The sequence below is a fragment of the Lithobates pipiens genome, unplaced genomic scaffold, assembly GCF_037356315.1.
Source record: "Lithobates pipiens isolate NorthernLeopardFrog02 unplaced genomic scaffold, aLitPip1_a1.2 Scaffold_16, whole genome shotgun sequence".
NCBI lineage: Eukaryota > Metazoa > Chordata > Amphibia > Anura > Ranidae > Lithobates > Lithobates pipiens.
In genome coordinates, this window is record NW_027507748.1 from 15,361,336 (window position 1) to 15,387,818 (window position 26,483).

Here is a 26,483-nt window from a genome sequence, read left to right on the forward strand (position 1 = left end):
CATTTTTAGGGGGAAAAAACTTTTCCTGAGAGTCCAGCATACAGCGTTCAGTAGCGTATGTATATGATGCAGTTAGGATTTTGCAGTGGAAGAATTTGGGGGGGCAGCTCTGTTTTGGGTGGTCTGAAAATAATTGGGGGGGGGGGGGGTAATTTCTGACTAAACACTGTCCTGTGAAATATGTACTCCTGAACCCTGCACGCTGTGTGTAGCATACTCCTGAACCCGGCACGCTGTGTGTAGCATACTCCTGAACCCGGCACGCTGTGTGTAGCATACTCCTGAACCCGGCACGCTGTGTGTAGCATACTCCTGAACCCGGCACGCTGTGTGTAGCATACTCCTGAACCCGGCACGCTGTGTGTAGCATACTCCTGAACCCGGCACGCTGTGTGTAGCATACTCCTGAACCCGGCACGCTGTGTGTAGCATACTCCTGAACCCGGCACGCTGTGTGTAGCATACTCCTGAACCCGGCACGCTGTGTGTAGCATACTCCTGAACCCGGCACGCTGTGTGTAGCATACTCCTGAACCCGGCACGCTGTGTGTAGCATACTCCTGAACCCTGCACTGCCAATTTAACAATATCCATGTAAGACCTTCCCAATGTTAGTGCAATCTAGACATACCCGCTTTTTGACCTGGCATGCTCTGACAAAAAAAAGCCCTTCCAAAACTAGGCAATATGGACACCTCCCTAACCTAACCAATCAATATGTATGAGATGTGGTGGCCCAATGTAACTAGCCAACATAATCTGGATAATACTGGAATTTACCTATCATAGGAGATCTGTCTGGCACAGAGATGTAAATTATCCCCAGGTGTAAATAATTCTGAATCCTGATCTCCTCTGCCCCACCTCATTCTTCCAAGTGTATTATCGCGGCCCGCTGCCATACAATACATGACATCACCACCGTCGCCCTCCATCATAGCAGTCACTCCACAAATGACCGTTATGGGGGATGGGGGGGAATCTCTGCTTACCGCTGTATCTGGCCTTGAAGGATTCAATGTATGAGGCGGCATCATTTTCCTCGATCCCCATCTGCTCCCCCAGGGATTTTGCTCCCATTCCATAGATGATTCCATAACAAATCTACATGAGGGGAAAGGAAATATCGTCAACAGACTATCGCACCAAACTCTATTTTAGTTTTTAGGGCGATCAGCTTAAAAAAAATAAAGTAAACTTAAATTTTGCCCTAACGGGGGTCCTTTAGTGGCGGTACCATCAGTAACACCTATATACCCCCTGCTGCTCATTGTGGCCAACTGGAGTGCAGAAAAAGAATGAGGGGAACATGTGATAGGGCTGGTGCTTGTTACTTGGGGGGCAGGATGAGTTTTCAGCCCTGTGTAAGCTCTGTGTAGGATCTACTTGGAGTTTACAATGCATCGCATACTGCAGCCAAACAGTGGAGATAAGACCAGTGATCCCTACACACAGGAACCCTTCCCCCTCCCATGGTCCAGTCTTGGTCCCCGTCATGTACTGTAGTCCGCGTTATGGTAGTGAAGCCCGTTTCACCTGTTTGGCTTGCTGTCTCATGTTGTCAGTGACAGCGTTGGGGTCAACCATCTTCCATTCAGCAGCGATGCTGCGAAAGACATCCGTTCCACCATTCAGCACCTGAACAAGCCGCCGATCTCGAGATAGGTGAGCCAGGATCCTCAGCTCCAGCTGGCAGTAATCTGCCCCCAGGATCAAACCACCTGCGGAGATCGGGGAGGGAATATCCAGAAATATAACAAGTGCTGAGAGGAAAAAAGAGGGCATATTGATAAAAAGGGACACGAGACTCTGCATTGATGGGAGCTTCCCGGGAGTGGAGGAGAAGAGTTGACCATTTTTGGGGCCACCGGGGACAGGAAGAATAGCTCCCCGACACACAACCACAGAAGTTCTAATGTAGATCACTTATTGTTTACTGACTAACTACCTCTCCTGAAAATCCCAGCATCAACTACTCTTTGTTAAAGTAATAGTTTCCTCTAAACCTTATTTATGTATTTAAAGGTTTCACGCTTGCCCCCTCTTTTTCTTCTTTCCTCCTGACCATACAAATAAGGTAAGATCTATATAGAGGAATCAGGACCTCCTTCCTCCTGCTGGTGACCCCTCTAGTGATATAAAGATCTACATAGAGGAATCAGGACCTCCTTCCTCAATGCTGGTGACCCCTCTAGTGATATGAAGATCTATATAGAGGAATCAGGACCTCCTTCCTCCCGCTGGTGACCCCTCTAGTGATATAAAGATCTATATATAGGAATCAGGACCTCCTTCCTCCCGCTGGTGTTTCTTCTAGAGGTAACTAAAGATCTACTTAACCCCAAAATTATTTTCACATTCCCCACTGCCTTGCCATGCTGTTTGCTCATTATACAGTCATCCTATACAAGCAATCAAATCTTTTTCCCTCCGTTTGTCTGGCCAACACTGTACCCCCCAACACTGTACTCCATCCGGGGGTTATTCTTCCATAAATGCAATATTTTATATACACAACCATTGAACTGCAGTTTCATTGCTTTTATTAATCTTCCAGCAATGACAAATCATGTTCCGTAGTATAAATACCTCCAGGAATATCAACCTCTATTGCCCACCTTTGTTATCCCCAGCAAAAACAAAACACATACCAAGACCACCAAATCTTCATTTAAATCCTTTACCAACAATTTAAATGAATCAGGACCTAGTACAGAGCCCGGTGGTGCACCACTAATGACTGGCCTTCAAATGAACCCCCATTTACAACCATGGTGGTTTTCATTGGATGGGATTCTCAGACGATCGACCAATAGAATGGAATGTCTATAGAACAGGATGTGGTGGAAGAGGCGGGTCGGAAAAGAAAAGGCTCCTCACCAAGAAATCTTCTATTATATGGAGCGCTGATAGAAATGGAGTTACCTGAGAATGGGATGAAGGCGTGCCGCATGCTGACGAAGAACGACACCCCTTTCTCCGCTGGGATCTGATCTGCTTGGAGTTTTGTCAATGCAAACTTTTTCTTCTTACCCCTAAAAGAAAACAAAAAAAAAAAAAAAAAAAAAAAAAACTTTAAAGCATGTGAGGGTAAATACAGCGAAAGATATGCCCCTGATAAATGATGGGAGGGCAGCGACACCCCCCCCCCCCCAATCATCCGGTGTGCTGAGATCCCATGAGGTTCCCACCCTGAGGTGATGAAGATGCACTAACTAATCTGCTTATTGTGACGGAACCGATCCCACACTCTGAGTGTTTCCATCTATATACCGCTTCCTAAGTCCTGGAACACAAGTCCAATGGATCTGGCTATAGGAACCCCCAAGCACTAGACACCAGGCTTGGAAGACATCAGGAATTACCTTTATTTGAGATCTCACACAAAATATATATACAGCGGGGTGACTAAAACCTAACCTAATTAGCATGAGCTAATTATCTAATCAACACTCAGACTAGTTTGACTGAAGGGATAAGACTTTTCGGCTCCTAGCTCACAATTCTATAAACATTACTATAAACATAAACAAAGGGTTAATTAGCACAAACAACAATGTGTGAATACTCAATACTCAGACTAGACTCATTTACACAACATTATACAAGACAGTCAGGATGGCTGGAGGTGATGATATTAGCATCTAAGAGTTTGTGTCCAAATAGTGTGATTTAGTCTATTGCTAACATGGCATTTATATATCCAGAGTCTGTGTGTCTTGGGGGGGCATGGACCTGAATCCAAGTAACATCACCTCAGGGGTCCCCAGTCATGCAGCTCACAAAGAGCACCGTTCCCCCCCAAATGCGAGGGCCTATAATCACAAGGCAAGAGGCTCGCATTCTGTCCCCTCCAAGAGCCTCGGCCCCAGCTAGGTCTGTCACACTTATGTCATCAGTGTATGTGGCCGGTCCTTTACAGTCATTTACCGTTGGAACCGGGATGTTCTGACTCTGATTATTACAGAGGATGCGATTTCACTGCTGATTATATGGCTGAACCTCGGGGTCAGAAGAAAAAACAAGAAGCCCCTATTGGTGGGACTTTTATGGCACTAGGATCACATACTATACAGAAGATTTGATTCATAAACAAAATTTTATAAATAAAACACCAAAACGGTGTATACATGGTATGAACAGCTATTGATACACCAACTGTAAGGATAATAAAGATACAGTAGGATTTCCTCCACCTCGGGGGGGGTCAGCCAATCAGAAGACACTTACACAAAAGCACAGCACAGCCCATGTACAATCCACACTGATTATGTGCTTGTAAATCTACTATTACCGATTCTTTGATAGATTGGAGGGCCCCGGGTCCTGGGACGGAGGACTCTCTTCAACCAATCGAGGCATTTCAATTTCGAAATCCTTTGGAACATTCTGGATATTTGGCTCAGTGAAACTCACACGACCTGAAAGGTGATCGTAAAAATAAATAAAAAAATGGAAGATCTGCAAACAATGCACGGAAAGTATAGTCATCTCTGAGCTACCAATGTACAGAGATGGGAAGAGCCACCGGAGGGTGCAAAGCCATTGCTTCTAAATGATTAAAAAAAAAAAAGTTATTTTATTTCCACCAAGTTAAAAAGTTATAACACCTTCCAGATTATTGGGTAGATAAATAGCTTATAAGTTTGCTTAGATTCTTTTTTTTTTTTTTTTTTTTTATTCTACTTTATAATGCATAATTATATCCAAGATCAGTGCAAAGATCTGGAATATTTAAATGGTAATCCAAAAAAAAAGGAGGTAAGATGTTGGCACCAGCGAGTCACAAGCTGAGGATTTGCTCATCATTTCACCATATATCTTGGAACTTCAATGGTGTTGCTTGACAGATATGCCATCTCTGGCTGGGTGCTTGACAGATATGCCATGCTGGGTGCTTGACAGATATGCCATCTCTGGCTGGGTGCTATGAACTGTTACTGACATGTATGAGAACTTATTTGTGACCAGAAATGAACCCCATCAATAGGATCACCAGCCCCTACCTACCCCATACATACATAATAAATCTCCAAATCATGTCCAATCGATTTAAAATTTACCACAGGTAGTCTCCAATCTCAAGGTGTAGAAACATCTCAGCAATGATCAAGAGAAATTGGAGGCAACCGAGCTAAAATGTCAAGTATTGGTGCAAAGGGTCTGAATACTTTGTCCAATTTGATATTTTAAAAGGGGTTGTAAAGGTAAATGTTTTTTCACCTTAATGCATTCTATGCATTAAGGTGAAAAAACATCTCACAGTGCCGGCGCCCCCAGTCCCCCCCGTTTTACTAACCTCACCCCTCAAAAGTCCCGCGCTCGCCCCCGACGTCCTCTTCACCACTCAGCCTGGCCGCTGATTGGCTGGAGTGGATGGATGGAAAGCAGCGCAGCCATTGGCTCGCACTGCTGTCAATCGCATCCACTGACGCGGAGCGCCAGGGGCGGGGCCGTGTGATACAGCAAGCGGCTATAGCCGCCGGCTGTATCACGGGAGCGCGCCCGCAGGTGCTTCTCACCATGTGAGGGAGCTCGCATGAACGTGAGAAGCACCTGCAGGAGGAAGCAGAGACAGCCGCCGAGGGACCCCAGAAGAAGAGCAGGTTTGGGGGCCACTCTGTGCAAAACGAGCTGCACAGTGGAGGCAAGTATAACATGCTTGTTATTTAAAAAAAAAAAAAAAATTTTTACTTTACAATCCCTTTAAATTTTTCATGTACGTACGTACGTACACACATATACATATACATATTATATATATATATATATATATATATATATATATATACACACACACACACACACACACACACACACACACACACACACACACACACACACAGCATATAGATTCAGGTTCAGAACTAAAACCGTTTTGTACATTTCTATCCAGCTAGCAGATGGCGTTATTGGATCCTCTCACATATCTTAGAGTGGGTCCTTACTTCCCTTTGTATGGAGCCCTCAGTAGCTCAAGCTAAAATTTACACAAGGGAATTAGTTGTAAGCTCACCTGTAGCGGTGTGCGTTTGGGAGGCGGGGTAGATTCGCTCCATGTCCAGCGTCTGGCTGTAGCTCTTCTCTCTCTGTAGTGGAAAGACGACTTTGGTTATGGCGTTGGTGATTCTCTTCCATTCCAGGATAAGGCCAGGAAGAGGGTGGAGAGGCTTCAACTTCTCTAGAACATCCTGATGGAAGAGGACAGACGGATCATTAAAGTGTAACTGAAGTTTTTGTGCATTTCAGTGGGCTCCCTGTATCTGTGCGACCAGTCCAGCCATTCACATGCTTGCTATCTCCACATACAATCCGGGGGTTAGCAGGCCTGCATTATATGTGATGGTGTCAAGGGGCCGACCGAAGGCTGGAACTTTGGGGGGGGGGGGGGAGGAGGACAGTGCTGGAGCCTATTGAACGGTGAATAGAACAGGGCCTCTGCCTTGCAGTGGGGAGGGGGCACTGTAAAGGTATTTTTGGGTTCCAGAGCGGAGTTCAGCTTTAATATCAAGTCTTTGGATTATGTTCCTATAATTCACATAGAGATTGTTTTTGTTTATATAGTGTGAATGCACATTAAAAGCGGAGGTCCGGTCACCCATGCAAAAATGTAAACCCAGCAGCTACACATACTGCAGCTGCTGGCTTTTAATAATAGGAACACTTACCTGTCCTGGAGTCCAGCAATGTCAACACCGCAGCTGATGTTTCCATCAGCTGTCGGGTGCTGCCGCCGGTAAGGGAACCCGGCATTGAAGCTACATGGTTAGTAAGGTTGAATAAAGACACCAGTCCATCCAGTTCAACCAAGCATTGGTTGGCCCGGCGTGAAGCATTACGGGCTTCACGCCGGGCCCCCACTGCACATGTGCGAGGCACTGCTGCGCTCTCCTACTGGCCCAAGGGCAGGGGAAGGAGGGAGCCGAGGTGCTGATGTAATTCATTGCAGCCTGGGGACAGGTATCTGCTCCCACCCCCTCCCCACCAAAAAGGCGCTAGGGAGAGACAAATGAGCGGAAGTTGCACTTTTGGGTGTAACTCCGCTTTAAATACCTGGTGATCCTGCCAGTCCATTTAACTTTCTTTTAGTTTACTGACCACGCTAATCACGGAAACAGATTTGTGCTAGCAAGCCAAGTTCTATCCTTCATCTGCTAATTAGACTTACAGGACACCATGCCGATGCACAGGGGGCAAGCAGTGCTGAACTCAAGCCTGTGACCTCATCCACCGACATACGGAACAGGTGACAACTTTCAGAGCAACACCGTTGTCTTTTACCAGATCAGTAAACTTATATTACATATTCATTGGATACCTTTACAGTGCTGAATTGCTTGCTGAGTCGGATTCGGTTTCCATTGATGGCCGCCCTCCTGGTGTAGCCCAGAGTCTTCTTGTTCCCCTGACCTTTCACGTCCCCGTTGGGAGGGAGTTTAAGCTCGATGAACAGGACCTGAATACACAAACAGGATGTAAGAACTGAACAAAAATATCCCCAAAAAAAAACAAAAAAAAACACACACCGCATCAACAATAACAGACCCAGACGTAGAATTCTTGGAATGCCAAGGTTACAACCCATCCATGCACAGACCATATAGAGCAGATTACAGAATGGCTGAGCCAGAAAATAGGAGATCATCAAGTGAAAGAGAAACACAGAATTACAGGTAATGGGAGAAGCAAAGAGGACCGGTTTCAAAATTCAGCACAAGGAAGAGCTTGTTGAATCAGAAAATAGATTTTTATTGTGTAGGCTCCAAATACATGGGTGCAGCACAACCGAGGGCCAGACACCATTGACAAAATAGTGCATTGTACCTCCATATGGCTTCAAAACATAGGTCATTGTCTGGGAAGGGTTTTAAAGGTAGGAGTCACCAGGATCCAAGATATACATACACTATACACACTGTATATAGTCTTTCAGTTCTTTCATACCCCAACTTCTAGTCAAGAGTAAGGCATATGCTAAGGGATAGGCCCCACTGAGACCACTGTTCCAGCTCATTATGCTCCTGTTCTTCAGTCATCACCTCATATACTTAATATGGCCTCCCTGCTTCTCTTACCTCTCCCTTGTGTAGATATTCCCAGTTCATCCATTCGAAGATGCAATGTGAACAGCAGTATCCCTCATTGCAGTGAGTGGGGAGGTGATCTGTAGTCCACACAGAAACTGGGAACAATGTTAGCTGATGTGTGTCTGTGTTGCTATGGCTATTTTGGTGATTTTTTTTTTATAGCACAGATATGTAAATTGTTATATTTTAGACCATGGGTCTTCAAACTATGGCCCTCCAGTTGTTCAGGAACTACAATTCCCATCATGCCTAGTCAAGTCTGTGAAAGTCAGAGTATTACAATGCCTCATGGGATGTGTAGTTTCGCAACAGCTGGAGGGCCGTAGTTTGAGGATCCCTGTTTTAGACCATATATTGTTTAGAAGCCAAGAATCCCCTATGTATACGCTAATGAATAAACAAAAATTATTCAGTCAACGCAAACCACAATAAAATCTAACCAGCTGAACACTCAAGGTCAATAATATCAATCCTTAAATAGACATAGAACAAAAAAATAGTACAGCGCATTAAAAATGAAAATAGAAAAAAAATACTCTGACAGGGATCCGTTCAAGTAATATACAATAATGGTACCCACATCCCAAGAAAAACAAAAAGCACAAAAAGTTTGGAGGCAAGGGACTTTTACGGCATTAAAAATGAAAAACTAAAACGCATAAGAAAAATCGCTAGCTGCTAAAAGAGCATACAAGGGTCCTAGATGTTATTATTATTATTCAGGATTTATATAGCGCCAGCAATTTAGGCAGCGCTTTACAATATAAAAAGGAGACAATACAGTTACAATACAATAGAATACAAGAGGATTAAGAGGGCCCTGCTCAGAAGAGCTTACAATCTAATAGGGTTGGGGCAGGTGGTACAAAAGGTTATAACTGTCGGGAATGAGCTGATGGAAGTGGTAGGAGATTAGTTGGAGACATGATAGGCTTTCCCTGAATAGATGAGTTTTCAGGGATCGCCTCAAGGTAGCAAGAGTAGGGGGATAGCCAGACCGGCGGAGGTAGCGAGTTCCAGAGGATTGGAGAGGCTCTGGAGAAATCCTGGAGACGAGCATTGGGAGGAGGAGATGAGAGAGCTTGAGAGTAGGAGGTCTTGAGAAGAACGGAGGGGACGATTTGGGTGATATTTGGAGACAAGATCGGTGATGTAGCTCGGGGCAGAGTTGTGAATGGCTTTGTATGTTGTGGTTAGTATTTTGAATTTAATTCGCTGGGTGATTGGGAGCCAGTGTAGGGATTGGAGGAGAGGGGTGGCAGACACTGAGTGGTTGGTAAGGTGGATAAGTCTGGCGGCAGCATTCACGATAGACTGAAGAGGGGAGGAGCCTATGGGGAGGCAGGCCAATGAGAAGGGAGTTGCAATAGTCAAGGCGAGATATAACAAGGGAGTGAATGAGGATCTTAGTAGTTTTAATTGTTAAAAAGGGGCGAATTTTAGAGATGTTACGGAGGTGAAATCTACAAACTTTTGACAACGATTGGACTTGGGGCTGAAATGACAAGTCAGAGTCTAGGGTTACACCGAGTACCCTGGCGTGAGGGGAGGGCCTGATGGTTGCATTGTTGATTTTGATGGAAAAGTCATGGAGGGGGGCATGTGCAGGGGGGGGAATATTAATAGCTCAGTTTTAGAGAGGTTTAGTTTAAGGAAGTGGTGTGACATCCATGCTGATATGTCAGTTAGCAGGTTAGTAATGCGAGAGGAGACTGAAGGAGTGAGGTGAGGAGTAGACAGATAGTCTCTACAAGGATTGAGTATAAGGTCTCTCTTCTTGTCCATCAATGCATACATGGACAAGCTCCACCTTATCTTAAGGTACTTCTTAGATTGCAAAATCTACCGCGTTCCCTTCGTTCAACTAATTTGAATTGTTTAGAGGTTCCAAAAACTAGGTTGAAAACCATGGGAGATAGGGCCTTTTGTGCTGCTGCCCCACGTCTGTGGAATGCTTTGCCTGATACTCTGATGGTTTCTCAGTCTACTGAAAATTTTAAAAAGGGGTTGAAGACTTTTCTTTTTAGCAAATGTTTTGTAAATTAAGCGGTTTGTTTGTTTTTATTGTAATTATGTAGCACTTTGAGGTCTTTTGATGGAAAGTGCATTATAAATAAAATTTATTATTATTATTATTATATGTGTGTCATCGGCGTATAAGTGGAAGATGTTAAGATGTTGAAATTGGAAAGCTTTTTAGCATCTCTGGCTTTCCAATTTCAACATCTGGGACTCTTGTATGCTATTTTAGCAGCTAGCTATTTTTCTTATGCATTTTAGTTTTTCATTTTTAAAGCGCTGCACTATTTTTTGTTGTTGTATGTATACGCTAATGAACCTGTTGGACTGGTTCGTGGAGCTCAGTATAGGAAATGATTCTACAGGTAGTAGGTGGTGGAGAGAGGATTCGGACAACCATGTGCTCATGACAAAGGATCAATAGGAATAGTTGTTTGCAAGAATCTGTGAAGGAAGGAGCCATAAGAAGACTCCATCAAATGCCCAAGTTAAGTAGAGGACAAGCCCCATACACACTATCAGTTTTTCTGCTGAGTTTTTCCTTCAGATTTACCAAAACCATATAATAGGAGATCAAACCTTAGGAGTTTCAATGTGTATGCAATCAGGCAGGCCCTTCTACTACATGGTTTTGGTAAATCTGAAGACAAAAACCAGCAGAAAATCTGATAGTGTGTATGGGGCTTTAGTATACTTACTCCATACATTGTACATGCTTATTTGTTAGGAAGGATGGATAGCTTGTGCGTGTTGTGGGCATATTTTATAATATCTGTCAGTCTTGTACTATATTCCTATAATTGTAATAGTTTGTATGTACAGCATTTGATTAGTAGAAGCACATTAATACACTACAGAGGTTTCTATGCTTCCTTGCTTTACTGCAAAGTGACCTTAACCACTTCACGCAAAATCACGTCCCTGTACGACATTTGGTTGAATTGGTTATACCGAGGTGATGCCAGCAGCTGCAGACATCACCCGATACTGTTTTTTTTTTTTAGATCTAGCGATTGGCTATCTCACGATAACAACCGATGAGGATAATGAGCCACTCGGCCGTTATAAGGGGCAGAAGGGGGCATCCCATACCCCCCGCCGCTCTGCCCGACTACCAGGAGACCGGAGTGACCATCCGCCACGTCCGCCTGCTGTGTGGAGTCAGGAACGAAGCCGAAAAAGTCTTTGATCGGGTCTCCAATGTAAAAACACGGAAGCGACGTCACTTCCAGTTTACTCGGCTGCCACTGACGCAGATTCAAAAAAAAAAAAAAAGACAATATTCCGGTTTTGGCGTTTTGAATACTTTGAAGTGCAATGGAGGGATTTACGCATATGCAAGTCGCGCCGGCAAATATTAACAGTGTTCAAATCACACATGTGAGGTATTGCCGCGATCGTTAGAGCGAGAGCAACAATTCTACTAAAAGACCTCCTCTGTAACTCTAAACAGGTAACTTTTAGAAAAAAAAATGTAAACGTCATCTATGGAGATTGTTTTTTTTTAACAGATAATGATTTATTAAATTAATGCTCAAATGCAATTCAAGTGTACAAGCGTATACAAATTAGTTTCCAACACATATGGACTTAATGTAAAGGCACAGATCATACTTATAACACTACTAGTATACATGACTAGACTACCCTACCCCAAGGGGGGGGCAGTGGAGGGGGAAAGGAAGGACCCTGCTTATGGAGGTTTTTAAGTACTGTAGTTTGTCGCCATTCCACGAGCGTGTGCAATTTATTTAAAAGCGTGACATGTTAGGTATCCATTTACTCGGCGCAACATCATCTTTCACAATATGCAAAAATATTGGGCCAACTTTACTTTCTTAATTCAAAAAGTGTCTTTCCCCCCCCCCCCCAAAAAATAGTGCTTAAAAGGCCGCTGTGCAAATACGTGTGATATAAAATATTGCAATGATGGCCATGTTATTCTCAAGGTCTTGGCTAAATTTATTTATAATATATATATATATATATATATATATATATATATATATATATATATATATATATATATATATATATATATATATATATATAAAATGTTTGGGGGTTCTAAGTAATTTTCTAGCAAAAAATACTGATTTTAACTTGTAAGCAACAAGTGTCAAAAATAGGCTTGGGGCTGATGTGGTTCATAGAAGCAAAGCAAAACGGCGCCACAGGCAGAGAGCGAACAGGAGAAGGTCATTGTAAAGCCTCATACACACGATAGGACTTTGTACAAACTTTCCCTTGGATTTTTGTACAAAGGGCGTCGGCCCTGAACTTGTATTGCATACACACAGCAGGACTTTTTCAGCCAACTTTCACGAATTCATGTGGTTTTTCTGCTCTTTACCGCCACCTTTGGTCAACTTCTGTATTGTTGTCTGATCTTTTGCATTGGTTCTGAGCATGCCTGTTTGTACTTTGTACAAAAGTCCGATGGTTTTCTGTACACACGATCAGACTTTGCTCCATCGGACTTTTGTTGCCAGAAAGTTTGTCCGTTCGCACAGCCAACAAAAGTCAGATGAAAACCCAAAAAGTTTGTCTGATGGAGCGTACACACGGTAGGATGTTGCTCCAAAACAGCTAATTTGCATGTTTGTTGTCAAAAAGTCTGATCGTGAGTATGGGCCTTTAGGGTTACAAGAGGGAAATGAAAATCATAAAACGTCAGCACAGGCTCTGTATGTTTTATATCCGCTGACGTCACAGTGCTGAGTTAATCCCACCCATAAGATGGGTGGAGGATTGTCTGGTACCTGAGCGACGTCGTCCGGACTGGTCAGGGAGAAGCTGTGCCCAGCCAGCTGGTAGGCCTGGGCCTCGATCTCGTTCAGCTTGGCCTGCATGACGTGTTTCTGGGTCTCGCATTCCTCTGTACTGAATCCGATACCGTTCAGCTCCAGGAGGGCCAGGCAGTACTGAGTGGGCATTTCCACATTGCGGAATACATCTGAGGATGGACAAGACAGATCAACATCAAAGATTATTTCTGGGGGAGTTACCGGTCCGGATGATTTTTAAAGGCAAGCTCCATTCACAACTCAATAGGTAAGCAGTGTCATCGTTTATTTCGTTTTGTGAAGCAACATCAACATTACCAACAGTAAGTGAGCGGAGAAACCAGCAATGCAGAATGCGCAGGAAGGCCAGCCAGTGCTAGGAAAATGTGAAATGGAAGTTTTCCCCACAGTGATGTGCGTCTCTGCCCCTCCCACAATGGGGAGATTTCCTGCAGTAGTTTGTGCCTCTGCCCCTCCCACAATGAGGAGATTCCCCTAAAGTAGTTTGTGTCTCTGCCCCTCCCACAATGGTGAGATTTCCCCCCCAGTAGTTTGTGTCTCTGCCCCTCCCACAATGGGGAGATTCCCCTGCAGTAGTTTGTGTCTCTGCCCCTCCCACAATGGGGAGATTCCCTGCAGTAGTTTGTGTCTCTGCCCCGCCCACAATAGGGAGATTTCCCTGCAGTAGTTTGTGTCTCTGCCCCTCCCACAATGGTGAGATTTCCCCCCCAGTAGTTTGTGTCTCTGCCCCTCCCACAATGGGGAGATTCCCTGCAGTAGTTTGTGTCTCTGCCCCGCCCACAATGAGGAGATTTCCCCCCCAGTAGTTTGTGTCTCTGCCCCTCCCACAATGATGAGATTCCCTGCAGTAGTTTGTGTCTCTGCCCCTCCCACAATGATGAGATTTTCTGCAGTAGTTTGTGTCTCTGCCCTGCCTACAATGGGGAGATTCCCCTGCAGTAGTTTGTGTCTCTCAGTAGTTTGCATCTGTGCCCCTCCCACAATGGGGAGATTTCCTGCAGTAGTTTGTGTCTCTGCCCCTCCCACAATGGGGAGATTTCCTGCAGTAGTTTGCATCTGTGCCCCTCCCACAATGGGGAGATTTCCTGCAGTAGTTTGTGTCTCTGCCCCTCCCACAATGGGGAGATTTCCTGCAGTAGTTTGCATCTGTGCCCCTCCCACAATGGGGAGATTTCCTGCAGTAGTTTGTGTCTCTGCCCCTCCCACAATGGGGAGATTTCCTGCAGTAGTTTGTGTCTCTGCCCCTCCCACAATGAGGAGATTTCCCCCCCAGTAGTTTGTGTCTCTGCCCCTCCCACAATGGTGAGATTTCCCCCCCCAGTAGTTTGTGTCTCTGCCCCTCCCACAATGCTGAGATTTCCCCCCCCAGTAGTTTGTGTCTCTGCCCCTCCCACAATGGGGAGATTCCCTGCAGTAGTTTGTGTCTCTGCCCCGCCCACAATAGGGAGATTTCCCTGCAGTAGTTTGTGTCTCTGCCCCTCCCACAACGATGAGATTTCCTTCAGTAGTTTGTGTCTCTGCCCCTCCCACAATGGGGAGATTCCCTGCAGTAGTTTGTGTCTCTGCCCCTCCCACAATGACGAGATTCCCCTGCAGTAGTTTGTGTCTCTGCCCCTCCCACAATGGTGAGATTTCCCTGCAGTAGTTTGTGTCTCTGCCCCTCCCACAATGGTGAGATTTCCCTGCAGTAGTTTGTGTCTCTGTCCCTCCCACAATGGGGAGATTTCCCTGCAGTAGTTTGTGTCTCTGCCCCTCCCACAATGGGGAGATTTCCTGCAGTAGTTTGTGTCTCTGCCCCTCCCACAATGAGGAGATTTCCCCCCCAGTAGTTTGTGTCTCTGCCCCTCCCACAATGATGAGATTCCCTGCAGTAGTTTGTGTCTCTGCCCCTCCCACAATGGGGAGATTTCCTGCAGTAGTTTGCATCTGTGCCCCTCCCACAATGGGGAGATTTCCTGCAGTAGTTTGTGTCTCTGCCCCTCCCACAATGGGGAGATTTCCTGCAGTAGTTTGCATCTGTGCCCCTCCCACAATGGGGAGATTTCCTGCAGTAGTTTGTGTCTCTGCCCCTCCCACAATGGGGAGATTTCCTGCAGTAGTTTGTGTCTCTGCCCCTCCCACAATGAGGAGATTTCCCCCCCAGTAGTTTGTGTCTCTGCCCCTCCCACAATGGTGAGATTTCCCCCCCCAGTAGTTTGTGTCTCTGCCCCTCCCACAATGCTGAGATTTCCCCCCCCAGTAGTTTGTGTCTCTGCCCCTCCCACAATGGGGAGATTCCCTGCAGTAGTTTGTGTCTCTGCCCCGCCCACAATAGGGAGATTTCCCTGCAGTAGTTTGTGTCTCTGCCCCTCCCACAACGATGAGATTTCCTTCAGTAGTTTGTGTCTCTGCCCCTCCCACAATGGGGAGATTCCCTGCAGTAGTTTGTGTCTCTGCCCCTCCCACAATGACGAGATTCCCCTGCAGTAGTTTGTGTCTCTGCCCCTCCCACAATGGTGAGATTTCCCTGCAGTAGTTTGTGTCTCTGCCCCTCCCACAATGGTGAGATTTCCCTGCAGTAGTTTGTGTCTCTGTCCCTCCCACAATGGGGAGATTTCCCTGCAGTAGTTTGTGTCTCTGCCCCTCCCACAATGGGGAGATTTCCTGCAGTAGTTTGTGTCTCTGCCCCTCCCACAATGAGGAGATTTCCCCCCCAGTAGTTTGTGTCTCTGCCCCTCCCACAATGATGAGATTCCCTGCAGTAGTTTGTGTCTCTGCCCCTCCCACAATGGTGAGATTTTCTGCAGTAGTTTGTGTCTCTGCCCTGCCTACAATGGGGAGATTCCCTGCAGTAGTTTGTGTCTCTGCCCCGCCCACAATAGGGAGATTTCCCTGCAGTAGTTTGTGTCTCTGCCCCTCCCACAATGATGAGATTCCCTGCAGTAGTTTGTGTCTCTGCCCCTCCCACAACGATGAGATTTCCTTCAGTAGTTTGTGTCTCTGCCCCTCCCACAATGGGGAGATTCCCTGCAGTAGTTTGTGTCTCTGCCCCTCCCACAATGACGAGATTCCCCTGCAGTAGTTTGTGTCTCTGCCCCTCCCACAATGGTGAGATTTCCCTGCAGTAGTTTGTGTCTCTGCCCCTCCCACAATGGTGAGATTTCCCTGCAGTAGTTTGTGTCTCTGTCCCTCCCACAATGGGGAGATTTCCCTGCAGTAGTTTGTGTCTCTGCCCCTCCCACAATGGGGAGATTTCCTGCAGTAGTTTGTGTCTCTGCCCCTCCCACAATGAGGAGATTTCCCCCCCAGTAGTTTGTGTCTCTGCCCCTCCCACAATGGTGAGATTTCCCCCCCCCCCCCAGTAGTTTGTGTCTCTGCCCCTCCCACAATGCTGAGATTTCCCCCCCCAGTAGTTTGTGTCTCTGCCCCTCCCACAATGGTGAGATTTCCTGCAGTAGTTTGTGTCTCTGCCCCTCCCACAATGGGGAGATTCCCCTGCAGTAGTTTTTGTCTCTGCCCCTCCCACAATGGTGAGATTTCCTGCAGTAGTTTATGTCTCTGCCCCTCCCACAATGGGGAGATTTCCTGCAGTAGTTTGTGTCTCTGCCCCTCCCACAATGATAAGATTTCCTGCAGTAGTTTGTGTCTCTGCCCCTCCCACAATGGTGAGATTTCCCCCAGTAGTTTGTGTCTCTGCCCCTCCCACAAGGATAAGATTTCCTGCAGTAGTTTGTGTCTCTGCCCCTCCCACAATGATGAGATTTCCTGCAGTAGTTTGTGTCTCTGCCCCACCCACAATGGTGAGATTCAATGCAGTAGTTTGTGTGTCTGCCCCTCCCACAATGGGGAGATTTCCCTGCAGTAATTTGTGTCTCTGCCCCTCCCACAATGGGGAGATTTCCTGCAGTAGTTTGCATCTGTGCCCCTCCCACAATGGGGAGATTTCCTGCAGTAGTTTGTGTCTCTGCCCCTCCCACAATGGGGAGATTCCCTGCAGTAGTTTGTGTCTCTGCCCCGCCCACAATGAGGAGATTTCCCCCCCAGTAGTTTGTGTCTCTGCCCCTCCCACAATGATGAGATTCCCTGCAGTAGTTTGTGTCTCTGCCCCTCCCACAATGATGAGATTTTCTGCAGTAGTTTGTGTCTCTGCCCCTCCCACAATGATGAGATTCCCTGCAGTAGTTTGTGTCTCTGCCCCTCCCACAACGATGAGATTTCCTTCAGTAGTTTGTGTCTCTGCCCCTCCCACAATGGGGAGATTCCCTGCAGTAGTTTGTGTCTCTGCCCCTCCCACAATGATGAGATTCCCTGCAGTAGTTTGTGTCTCTGCCCCTCCCACAACGATGAGATTTCCTTCAGTAGTTTGTGTCTCTGCCCCTCCCACAATGGGGAGATTCCCTGCAGTAGTTTGTGTCTCTGCCCCTCCCACAATGACGAGATTCCCCTGCAGTAGTTTGTGTCTCTGCCCCTCCCACAATGGTGAGATTTCCCTGCAGTAGTTTGTGTCTCTGCCCCTCCCACAATGGTGAGATTTCCCTGCAGTAGTTTGTGTCTCTGTCCCTCCCACAATGGGGAGATTTCCCTGCAGTAGTTTGTGTCTCTGCCCCTCCCACAATGGGGAGATTTCCTGCAGTAGTTTGTGTCTCTGCCCCTCCCACAATGAGGAGATTTCCCCCCCAGTAGTTTGTGTCTCTGCCCCTCCCACAATGGTGAGATTTCCCCCCCCCAGTAGTTTGTGTCTCTGCCCCTCCCACAATGGTGAGATTTCCTGCAGTAGTTTGTGTCTCTGCCCCTCCCACAATGGGGAGATTCCCCTGCAGTAGTTTTTGTCTCTGCCCCTCCCACAATGGTGAGATTTCCTGCAGTAGTTTATGTCTCTGCCCCTCCCACAATGGGGAGATTTCCTGCAGTAGTTTGTGTCTCTGCCCCTCCCACAATGATAAGATTTCCTGCAGTAGTTTGTGTCTCTGCCCCTCCCACAATGGTGAGATTTCCCCCAGTAGTTTGTGTCTCTGCCCCTCCCACAAGGATAAGATTTCCTGCAGTAGTTTGTGTCTCTGCCCCTCCCACAATGATGAGATTTCCTGCAGTAGTTTGTGTCTCTGCCCCACCCACAATGGTGAGATTCAATGCAGTAGTTTGTGTGTCTGCCCCTCCCACAATGGGGAGATTTCCCTGCAGTAATTTGTGTCTCTGCCCCTCCCACAATGGGGAGATTTCCTGCAGTAGTTTGCATCTGTGCCCCTCCCACAATGGGGAGATTTCCTGCAGTAGTTTGTGTCTCTGCCCCTCCCACAATGGGGAGATTCCCTGCAGTAGTTTGTGTCTCTGCCCCGCCCACAATGAGGAGATTTCCCCCCCAGTAGTTTGTGTCTCTGCCCCTCCCACAATGATGAGATTCCCTGCAGTAGTTTGTGTCTCTGCCCCTCCCACAATGATGAGATTCCCTGCAGTAGTTTGTGTCTCTGCCCCTCCCACAATGATGAGATTTCCTGCAGTAGTTTGTGTCTCTGCCCCTCCCACAATGATGAGATTCCCTGCAGTAGTTTGTGTCTCTGCCCCTCCCACAACGATGAGATTTCCTTCAGTAGTTTGCATCTGTGCCCCTCCCACAATGGGGAGATTTCCTGCAGTAGTTTGTGTCTCTGCCCCTCCCACAATGGGGAGATTTCCTGCAGTATTTTGCATCTGTGCCCCTCCCACAATGGGGAGATTTCCTGCAGTAGTTTGTGTCTCTGCCCCTCCCACAATGGGGAGATTTCCTTCAGTAGTTTGCATCTGTGCCCCTCCCACAATGGGGAGATTTCCTGCAGTAGTTTGTGTCTCTGCCCCTCCCACAATGGGGAGATTTCCTGCAGTAGTTTGTGTCTCTGCCCCTCCCACAATGAGATTTCCCCCCCAGTAGTTTGTGTCTCTGCCCCTCCCACAATGGTGAGATTTCCCCCCCCAGTAGTTTGTGTCTCTGCCCCTCCCACAATGCTGAGATTTCCCCCCCCAGTAGTTTGTGTCTCTGCCCCTCCCACAATGGGGAGATTCCCTGCAGTAGTTTGTGTCTCTGCCCCGCCCACAATAGGGAGATTTCCCTGCAGTAGTTTGTGTCTCTGCCCCTCCCACAATGATGAGATTCCCTGCAGTAGTTTGTGTCTCTGCCCCTCCCACAACGATGAGATTTCCTTCAGTAGTTTGTGTCTCTGCCCCTCCCACAATGGTGAGATTCCCTGCAGTAGTTTGTGTCTCTGCCCCTCCCACAATGACGAGATTCCCCTGCAGTAGTTTGTGTCTCTGCCCCTCCCACAATGGTGAGATTTCCCTGCAGTAGTTTGTGTCTTTGCCCCTCCCACAATGGTGAGATTCCCCTGCAGTAGTTTGTGTCTCTGTCCCTCCCACAATGGGGAGATTTCCCTGCAGTAGTTTGTGTCTCTGCCCCTCCCACAATGGGGAGATTTCCTGCAGTAGTTTGTGTCTCTGCCCCTCCCACAATGAGGAGATTTCCCCCCCAGTAGTTTGTGTCTCTGCCCCTCCCACAATGCTGAGATTTCCCCCCCCAGTAGTTTGTGTCTCTGCCCCTCCCACAATGGTGAGATTTCCTGCAGTAGTTTGTCTCTCTGCCCCTCCCAAAATGGGGAGATTCCCCTGCAGTAGTTTTTGTCTCTGCCCCTCCCACAATGGTGAGATTTCCTGCAGTAGTTTATGTCTCTGCCCCACCCACAATGGTGAGATTCAATGCAGTAGTTTGTGTCTCTGCCCCTCCCACAATGGTGAGATTTCCCCCAGTAGTTTGTGTCTCTGCCCCTCCCACAAGGATAAGATTTCCTGCAGTAGTTTGTGTCTCTGCCCCTCCCACAATGGGGAGATTCCCTGCAGTGGTTTGTGTCTCTGCCCCTCACACAATGGTGAGATTCCCTGCAGTAGTTTGTGTCTCTGCCCCTCCCACAATGGTGAGATTTCCCCCAGTAGTTTGTGTCTCTGCCCCTCCCACAATGGGGAGATTCCCTGCAGTAGTTTGTGTCTCTGCCCCGCCCACAATAGGGAGATTTCCCTGCAGTAGTTTGTGTCTCTGCCCCTCCCACAACGATGAGATTTCCTTCAGTAGTTTGTGTCTCTGCCCCTCCCACAATGGGGAGATTCCCTGCAGTAGTTTGTGTCTCTGCCCCTCCCACAATGGTGAGATTTCCCTGCAGTAGTTTGTGTCTCTGTCCCTCCCACAATGGGGAGATTTCCCTGCAGTAGTTTGTGTCTCTGCCCCTCCCACAATGGGGAGATTTCCTGCAGTAGTTTGTGTCTCTGCCCCTCCCACAATGAGGAGATTTCCCCCCCAGTAGTTTGTGTCTCTGCCCCTCCCACAATGATGAGATTCCCTGCAGTAGTTTGTGTCTCTGCCCCTCCCACAATGGTGAGATTTTCTGCAGTAGTTTGTGTCTCTGCCCTGCCTACAATGGGGAGATTCCCTGCAGTAGTTTGTGTCTCTGCCCCGCCCACAATAGGGAGATTTCCCTGCAGTAGTTTGTGTCTCTGCCCCTCCCACAATGATGAGATTCCCTGCAGTAGTTTGTGTCTCTGCCCCTCCCACAACGATGAGATTTCCTTCAGTAGTTTGTGTCTCTGCCCCTCCCACAATGGGGAGATTCCCTGCAGTAGTTTGTGTCTCTGCCCCTCCCACAATGACGAGATTCCCCTGCAGTAGTTTGTGTCTCTGCCCCTCCCACAATGGTGAGATTTCCCTGCAGTAGTTTGTGTCTCTGCCCCTCCCACAATGGTGAGATTTCCCTGCAGTAGTTTGTGTCTCTGTCCCTCCCACAATGGGGAGATTTCCCTGCAGTAGTTTGTGTCTCTGCCCCTCCCACAATGGGGAGATTTCCTGCAGTAGTTTGTGTCTCTGCCCCTCCCACAATGAGGAGATTTCCCCCCCAGTAGTTTGTGTCTCTGCCCCTCCCACAATGGTGAGATTTCCCCCCCCCCCCCAGTAGTTTGTGTCTCTGCCCCTCCCACAATGCTGAGATTTCCCCCCCCAGTAGTTTGTGTCTCTGCCCCTCCCACAATGGTGAGATTTCCTGCAGTAGTTTGTGTCTCTGCCCCTCCCACAATGGGGAGATTCCCCTGCAGTAGTTTTTGTCTCTGCCCCTCCCACAATGGTGAGATTTCCTGCAGTAGTTTATGTCTCTGCCCCTCCCACAATGGGGAGATTTCCTGCAGTAGTTTGTGTCTCTGCCCCTCCCACAATGATAAGATTTCCTGCAGTAGTTTGTGTCTCTGCCCCTCCCACAATGGTGAGATTTCCCCCAGTAGTTTGTGTCTCTGCCCCTCCCACAAGGATAAGATTTCCTGCAGTAGTTTGTGTCTCTGCCCCTCCCACAATGATGAGATTTCCTGCAGTAGTTTGTGTCTCTGCCCCACCCACAATGGTGAGATTCAATGCAGTAGTTTGTGTGTCTGCCCCTCCCACAATGGGGAGATTTCCCTGCAGTAATTTGTGTCTCTGCCCCTCCCACAATGGGGAGATTTCCTGCAGTAGTTTGCATCTGTGCCCCTCCCACAATGGGGAGATTTCCTGCAGTAGTTTGTGTCTCTGCCCCTCCCACAATGGGGAGATTCCCTGCAGTAGTTTGTGTCTCTGCCCCGCCCACAATGAGGAGATTTCCCCCCCAGTAGTTTGTGTCTCTGCCCCTCCCACAATGATGAGATTCCCTGCAGTAGTTTGTGTCTCTGCCCCTCCCACAATGATGAGATTTTCTGCAGTAGTTTGTGTCTCTGCCCCTCCCACAATGATGAGATTCCCTGCAGTAGTTTGTGTCTCTGCCCCTCCCACAACGATGAGATTTCCTTCAGTAGTTTGTGTCTCTGCCCCTCCCACAATGGGGAGATTCCCTGCAGTAGTTTGTGTCTCTGCCCCTCCCACAATGATGAGATTCCCTGCAGTAGTTTGTGTCTCTGCCCCTCCCACAACGATGAGATTTCCTTCAGTAGTTTGTGTCTCTGCCCCTCCCACAATGGGGAGATTCCCTGCAGTAGTTTGTGTCTCTGCCCCTCCCACAATGACGAGATTCCCCTGCAGTAGTTTGTGTCTCTGCCCCTCCCACAATGGTGAGATTTCCCTGCAGTAGTTTGTGTCTCTGCCCCTCCCACAATGGTGAGATTTCCCTGCAGTAGTTTGTGTCTCTGTCCCTCCCACAATGGGGAGATTTCCCTGCAGTAGTTTGTGTCTCTGCCCCTCCCACAATGGGGAGATTTCCTGCAGTAGTTTGTGTCTCTGCCCCTCCCACAATGAGGAGATTTCCCCCCCAGTAGTTTGTGTCTCTGCCCCTCCCACAATGGTGAGATTTCCCCCCCCCCAGTAGTTTGTGTCTCTGCCCCTCCCACAATGGTGAGATTTCCTGCAGTAGTTTGTGTCTCTGCCCCTCCCACAATGGGGAGATTCCCCTGCAGTAGTTTTTGTCTCTGCCCCTCCCACAATGGTGAGATTTCCTGCAGTAGTTTATGTCTCTGCCCCTCCCACAATGGGGAGATTTCCTGCAGTAGTTTGTGTCTCTGCCCCTCCCACAATGATAAGATTTCCTGCAGTAGTTTGTGTCTCTGCCCCTCCCACAATGGTGAGATTTCCCCCAGTAGTTTGTGTCTCTGCCCCTCCCACAAGGATAAGATTTCCTGCAGTAGTTTGTGTCTCTGCCCCTCCCACAATGATGAGATTTCCTGCAGTAGTTTGTGTCTCTGCCCCACCCACAATGGTGAGATTCAATGCAGTAGTTTGTGTGTCTGCCCCTCCCACAATGGGGAGATTTCCCTGCAGTAATTTGTGTCTCTGCCCCTCCCACAATGGGGAGATTTCCTGCAGTAGTTTGCATCTGTGCCCCTCCCACAATGGGGAGATTTCCTGCAGTAGTTTGTGTCTCTGCCCCTCCCACAATGGGGAGATTCCCTGCAGTAGTTTGTGTCTCTGCCCCGCCCACAATGAGGAGATTTCCCCCCCAGTAGTTTGTGTCTCTGCCCCTCCCACAATGATGAGATTCCCTGCAGTAGTTTGTGTCTCTGCCCCTCCCACAATGATGAGATTCCCTGCAGTAGTTTGTGTCTCTGCCCCTCCCACAATGATGAGATTTCCTGCAGTAGTTTGTGTCTCTGCCCCTCCCACAATGATGAGATTCCCTGCAGTAGTTTGTGTCTCTGCCCCTCCCACAACGATGAGATTTCCTTCAGTAGTTTGCATCTGTGCCCCTCCCACAATGGGGAGATTTCCTGCAGTAGTTTGTGTCTCTGCCCCTCCCACAATGGGGAGATTTCCTGCAGTATTTTGCATCTGTGCCCCTCCCACAATGGGGAGATTTCCTGCAGTAGTTTGTGTCTCTGCCCCTCCCACAATGGGGAGATTTCCTTCAGTAGTTTGCATCTGTGCCCCTCCCACAATGGGGAGATTTCCTGCAGTAGTTTGTGTCTCTGCCCCTCCCACAATGGGGAGATTTCCTGCAGTAGTTTGTGTCTCTGCCCCTCCCACAATGAGATTTCCCCCCCAGTAGTTTGTGTCTCTGCCCCTCCCACAATGGTGAGATTTCCCCCCCCCAGTAGTTTGTGTCTCTGCCCCTCCCACAATGCTGAGATTTCCCCCCCCAGTAGTTTGTGTCTCTGCCCCTCCCACAATGGGGAGATTCCCTGCAGTAGTTTGTGTCTCTGCCCCGCCCACAATAGGGAGATTTCCCTGCAGTAGTTTGTGTCTCTGCCCCTCCCACAATGATGAGATTCCCTGCAGTAGTTTGTGTCTCTGCCCCTCCCACAACGATGAGATTTCCTTCAGTAGTTTGTGTCTCTGCCCCTCCCACAATGGTGAGATTCCCTGCAGTAGTTTGTGTCTCTGCCCCTCCCACAATGACGAGATTCCCCTGCAGTAGTTTGTGTCTCTGCCCCTCCCACAATGGTGAGATTTCCCTGCAGTAGTTTGTGTCTTTGCCCCTCCCACAATGGTGAGATTCCCCTGCAGTAGTTTGTGTCTCTGTCCCTCCCACAATGGGGAGATTTCCCTGCAGTAGTTTGTGTCTCTGCCCCTCCCACAATGGGGAGATTTCCTGCAGTAGTTTGTGTCTCTGCCCCTCCCACAATGAGGAGATTTCCCCCCCAGTAGTTTGTGTCTCTGCCCCTCCCACAATGCTGAGATTTCCCCCCCCAGTAGTTTGTGTCTCTGCCCCTCCCACAATGGTGAGATTTCCTGCAGTAGTTTGTCTCTCTGCCCCTCCCAAAATGGGGAGATTCCCCTGCAGTAGTTTTTGTCTCTGCCCCTCCCACAATGGTGAGATTTCCTGCAGTAGTTTATGTCTCTGCCCCACCCACAATGGTGAGATTCAATGCAGTAGTTTGTGTCTCTGCCCCTCCCACAATGGTGAGATTTCCCCCAGTAGTTTGTGTCTCTGCCCCTCCCACAAGGATAAGATTTCCTGCAGTAGTTTGTGTCTCTGCCCCTCCCACAATGGGGAGATTCCCTGCAGTGGTTTGTGTCTCTGCCCCTCACACAATGGTGAGATTCCCTGCAGTAGTTTGTGTCTCTGCCCCTCCCACAATGGTGAGATTTCCCCCAGTAGTTTGTGTCTCTGCCCCTCCCACAATGGGGAGATTCCCTGCAGTAGTTTGTGTCTCTGCCCCGCCCACAATAGGGAGATTTCCCTGCAGTAGTTTGTGTCTCTGCCCCTCCCACAACGATGAGATTTCCTTCAGTAGTTTGTGTCTCTGCCCCTCCCACAATGGGGAGATTCCCTGCAGTAGTTTGTGTCTCTGCCCCTCCCACAATGGTGAGATTTCCCTGCAGTAGTTTGTGTCTCTGTCCCTCCCACAATGGGGAGATTTCCCTGCAGTAGTTTGTGTCTCTGCCCCTCCCACAATGGGGAGATTTCCTGCAGTAGTTTGTGTCTCTGCCCCTCCCACAATGAGGAGATTTCCCCCCCAGTAGTTTGTGTCTCTGCCCCTCCCACAATGATGAGATTCCCTGCAGTAGTTTGTGTCTCTGCCCCTCCCACAATGGTGAGATTTTCTGCAGTAGTTTGTGTCTCTGCCCTGCCTACAATGGGGAGATTCCCTGCAGTAGTTTGTGTCTCTGCCCCGCCCACAATAGGGAGATTTCCCTGCAGTAGTTTGTGTCTCTGCCCCTCCCACAATGATGAGATTCCCTGCAGTAGTTTGTGTCTCTGCCCCTCCCACAACGATGAGATTTCCTTCAGTAGTTTGTGTCTCTGCCCCTCCCACAATGGGGAGATTCCCTGCAGTAGTTTGTGTCTCTGCCCCTCCCACAATGACGAGATTCCCCTGCAGTAGTTTGTGTCTCTGCCCCTCCCACAATGGTGAGATTTCCCTGCAGTAGTTTGTGTCTCTGCCCCTCCCACAATGGTGAGATTTCCCTGCAGTAGTTTGTGTCTCTGTCCCTCCCACAATGGGGAGATTTCCCTGCAGTAGTTTGTGTCTCTGCCCCTCCCACAATGGGGAGATTTCCTGCAGTAGTTTGTGTCTCTGCCCCTCCCACAATGAGGAGATTTCCCCCCCAGTAGTTTGTGTCTCTGCCCCTCCCACAATGGTGAGATTTCCCCCCCCCCCCCAGTAGTTTGTGTCTCTGCCCCTCCCACAATGCTGAGATTTCCCCCCCCAGTAGTTTGTGTCTCTGCCCCTCCCACAATGGTGAGATTTCCTGCAGTAGTTTGTGTCTCTGCCCCTCCCACAATGGGGAGATTCCCCTGCAGTAGTTTTTGTCTCTGCCCCTCCCACAATGGTGAGATTTCCTGCAGTAGTTTATGTCTCTGCCCCTCCCACAATGGGGAGATTTCCTGCAGTAGTTTGTGTCTCTGCCCCTCCCACAATGATAAGATTTCCTGCAGTAGTTTGTGTCTCTGCCCCTCCCACAATGGTGAGATTTCCCCCAGTAGTTTGTGTCTCTGCCCCTCCCACAAGGATAAGATTTCCTGCAGTAGTTTGTGTCTCTGCCCCTCCCACAATGATGAGATTTCCTGCAGTAGTTTGTGTCTCTGCCCCACCCACAATGGTGAGATTCAATGCAGTAGTTTGTGTGTCTGCCCCTCCCACAATGGGGAGATTTCCCTGCAGTAATTTGTGTCTCTGCCCCTCCCACAATGGGGAGATTTCCTGCAGTAGTTTGCATCTGTGCCCCTCCCACAATGGGGAGATTTCCTGCAGTAGTTTGTGTCTCTGCCCCTCCCACAATGGGGAGATTCCCTGCAGTAGTTTGTGTCTCTGCCCCGCCCACAATGAGGAGATTTCCCCCCCAGTAGTTTGTGTCTCTGCCCCTCCCACAATGATGAGATTCCCTGCAGTAGTTTGTGTCTCTGCCCCTCCCACAATGATGAGATTTTCTGCAGTAGTTTGTGTCTCTGCCCCTCCCACAATGATGAGATTCCCTGCAGTAGTTTGTGTCTCTGCCCCTCCCACAACGATGAGATTTCCTTCAGTAGTTTGTGTCTCTGCCCCTCCCACAATGGGGAGATTCCCTGCAGTAGTTTGTGTCTCTGCCCCTCCCACAATGATGAGATTCCCTGCAGTAGTTTGTGTCTCTGCCCCTCCCACAACGATGAGATTTCCTTCAGTAGTTTGTGTCTCTGCCCCTCCCACA

General features: G+C 48.3%; 1 protein-coding gene across 1 annotated transcript in view; it reads right to left on the bottom strand.

Moving 5' to 3' along the window:
• The window catches only part of POLQ (DNA polymerase theta), a 125,309-nt gene that overhangs the window by 19,127 nt on the left and 79,699 nt on the right, over positions 1–26,483 (bottom strand). The window contains exons 14-20 of the mRNA XM_077479376.1: positions 12,869–13,062; positions 7,319–7,456; positions 6,017–6,191; positions 4,295–4,421; positions 2,926–3,035; positions 1,537–1,721; positions 993–1,104 (exon numbers count right to left, since the gene is read on the bottom strand). Coding sequence (XP_077335502.1) covers positions 993–1,104; positions 1,537–1,721; positions 2,926–3,035; positions 4,295–4,421; positions 6,017–6,191; positions 7,319–7,456; positions 12,869–13,062 — 1,041 coding nt within the window. The remainder of the gene's footprint in view (positions 1–992; positions 1,105–1,536; positions 1,722–2,925; positions 3,036–4,294; positions 4,422–6,016; positions 6,192–7,318; positions 7,457–12,868; positions 13,063–26,483) is intronic.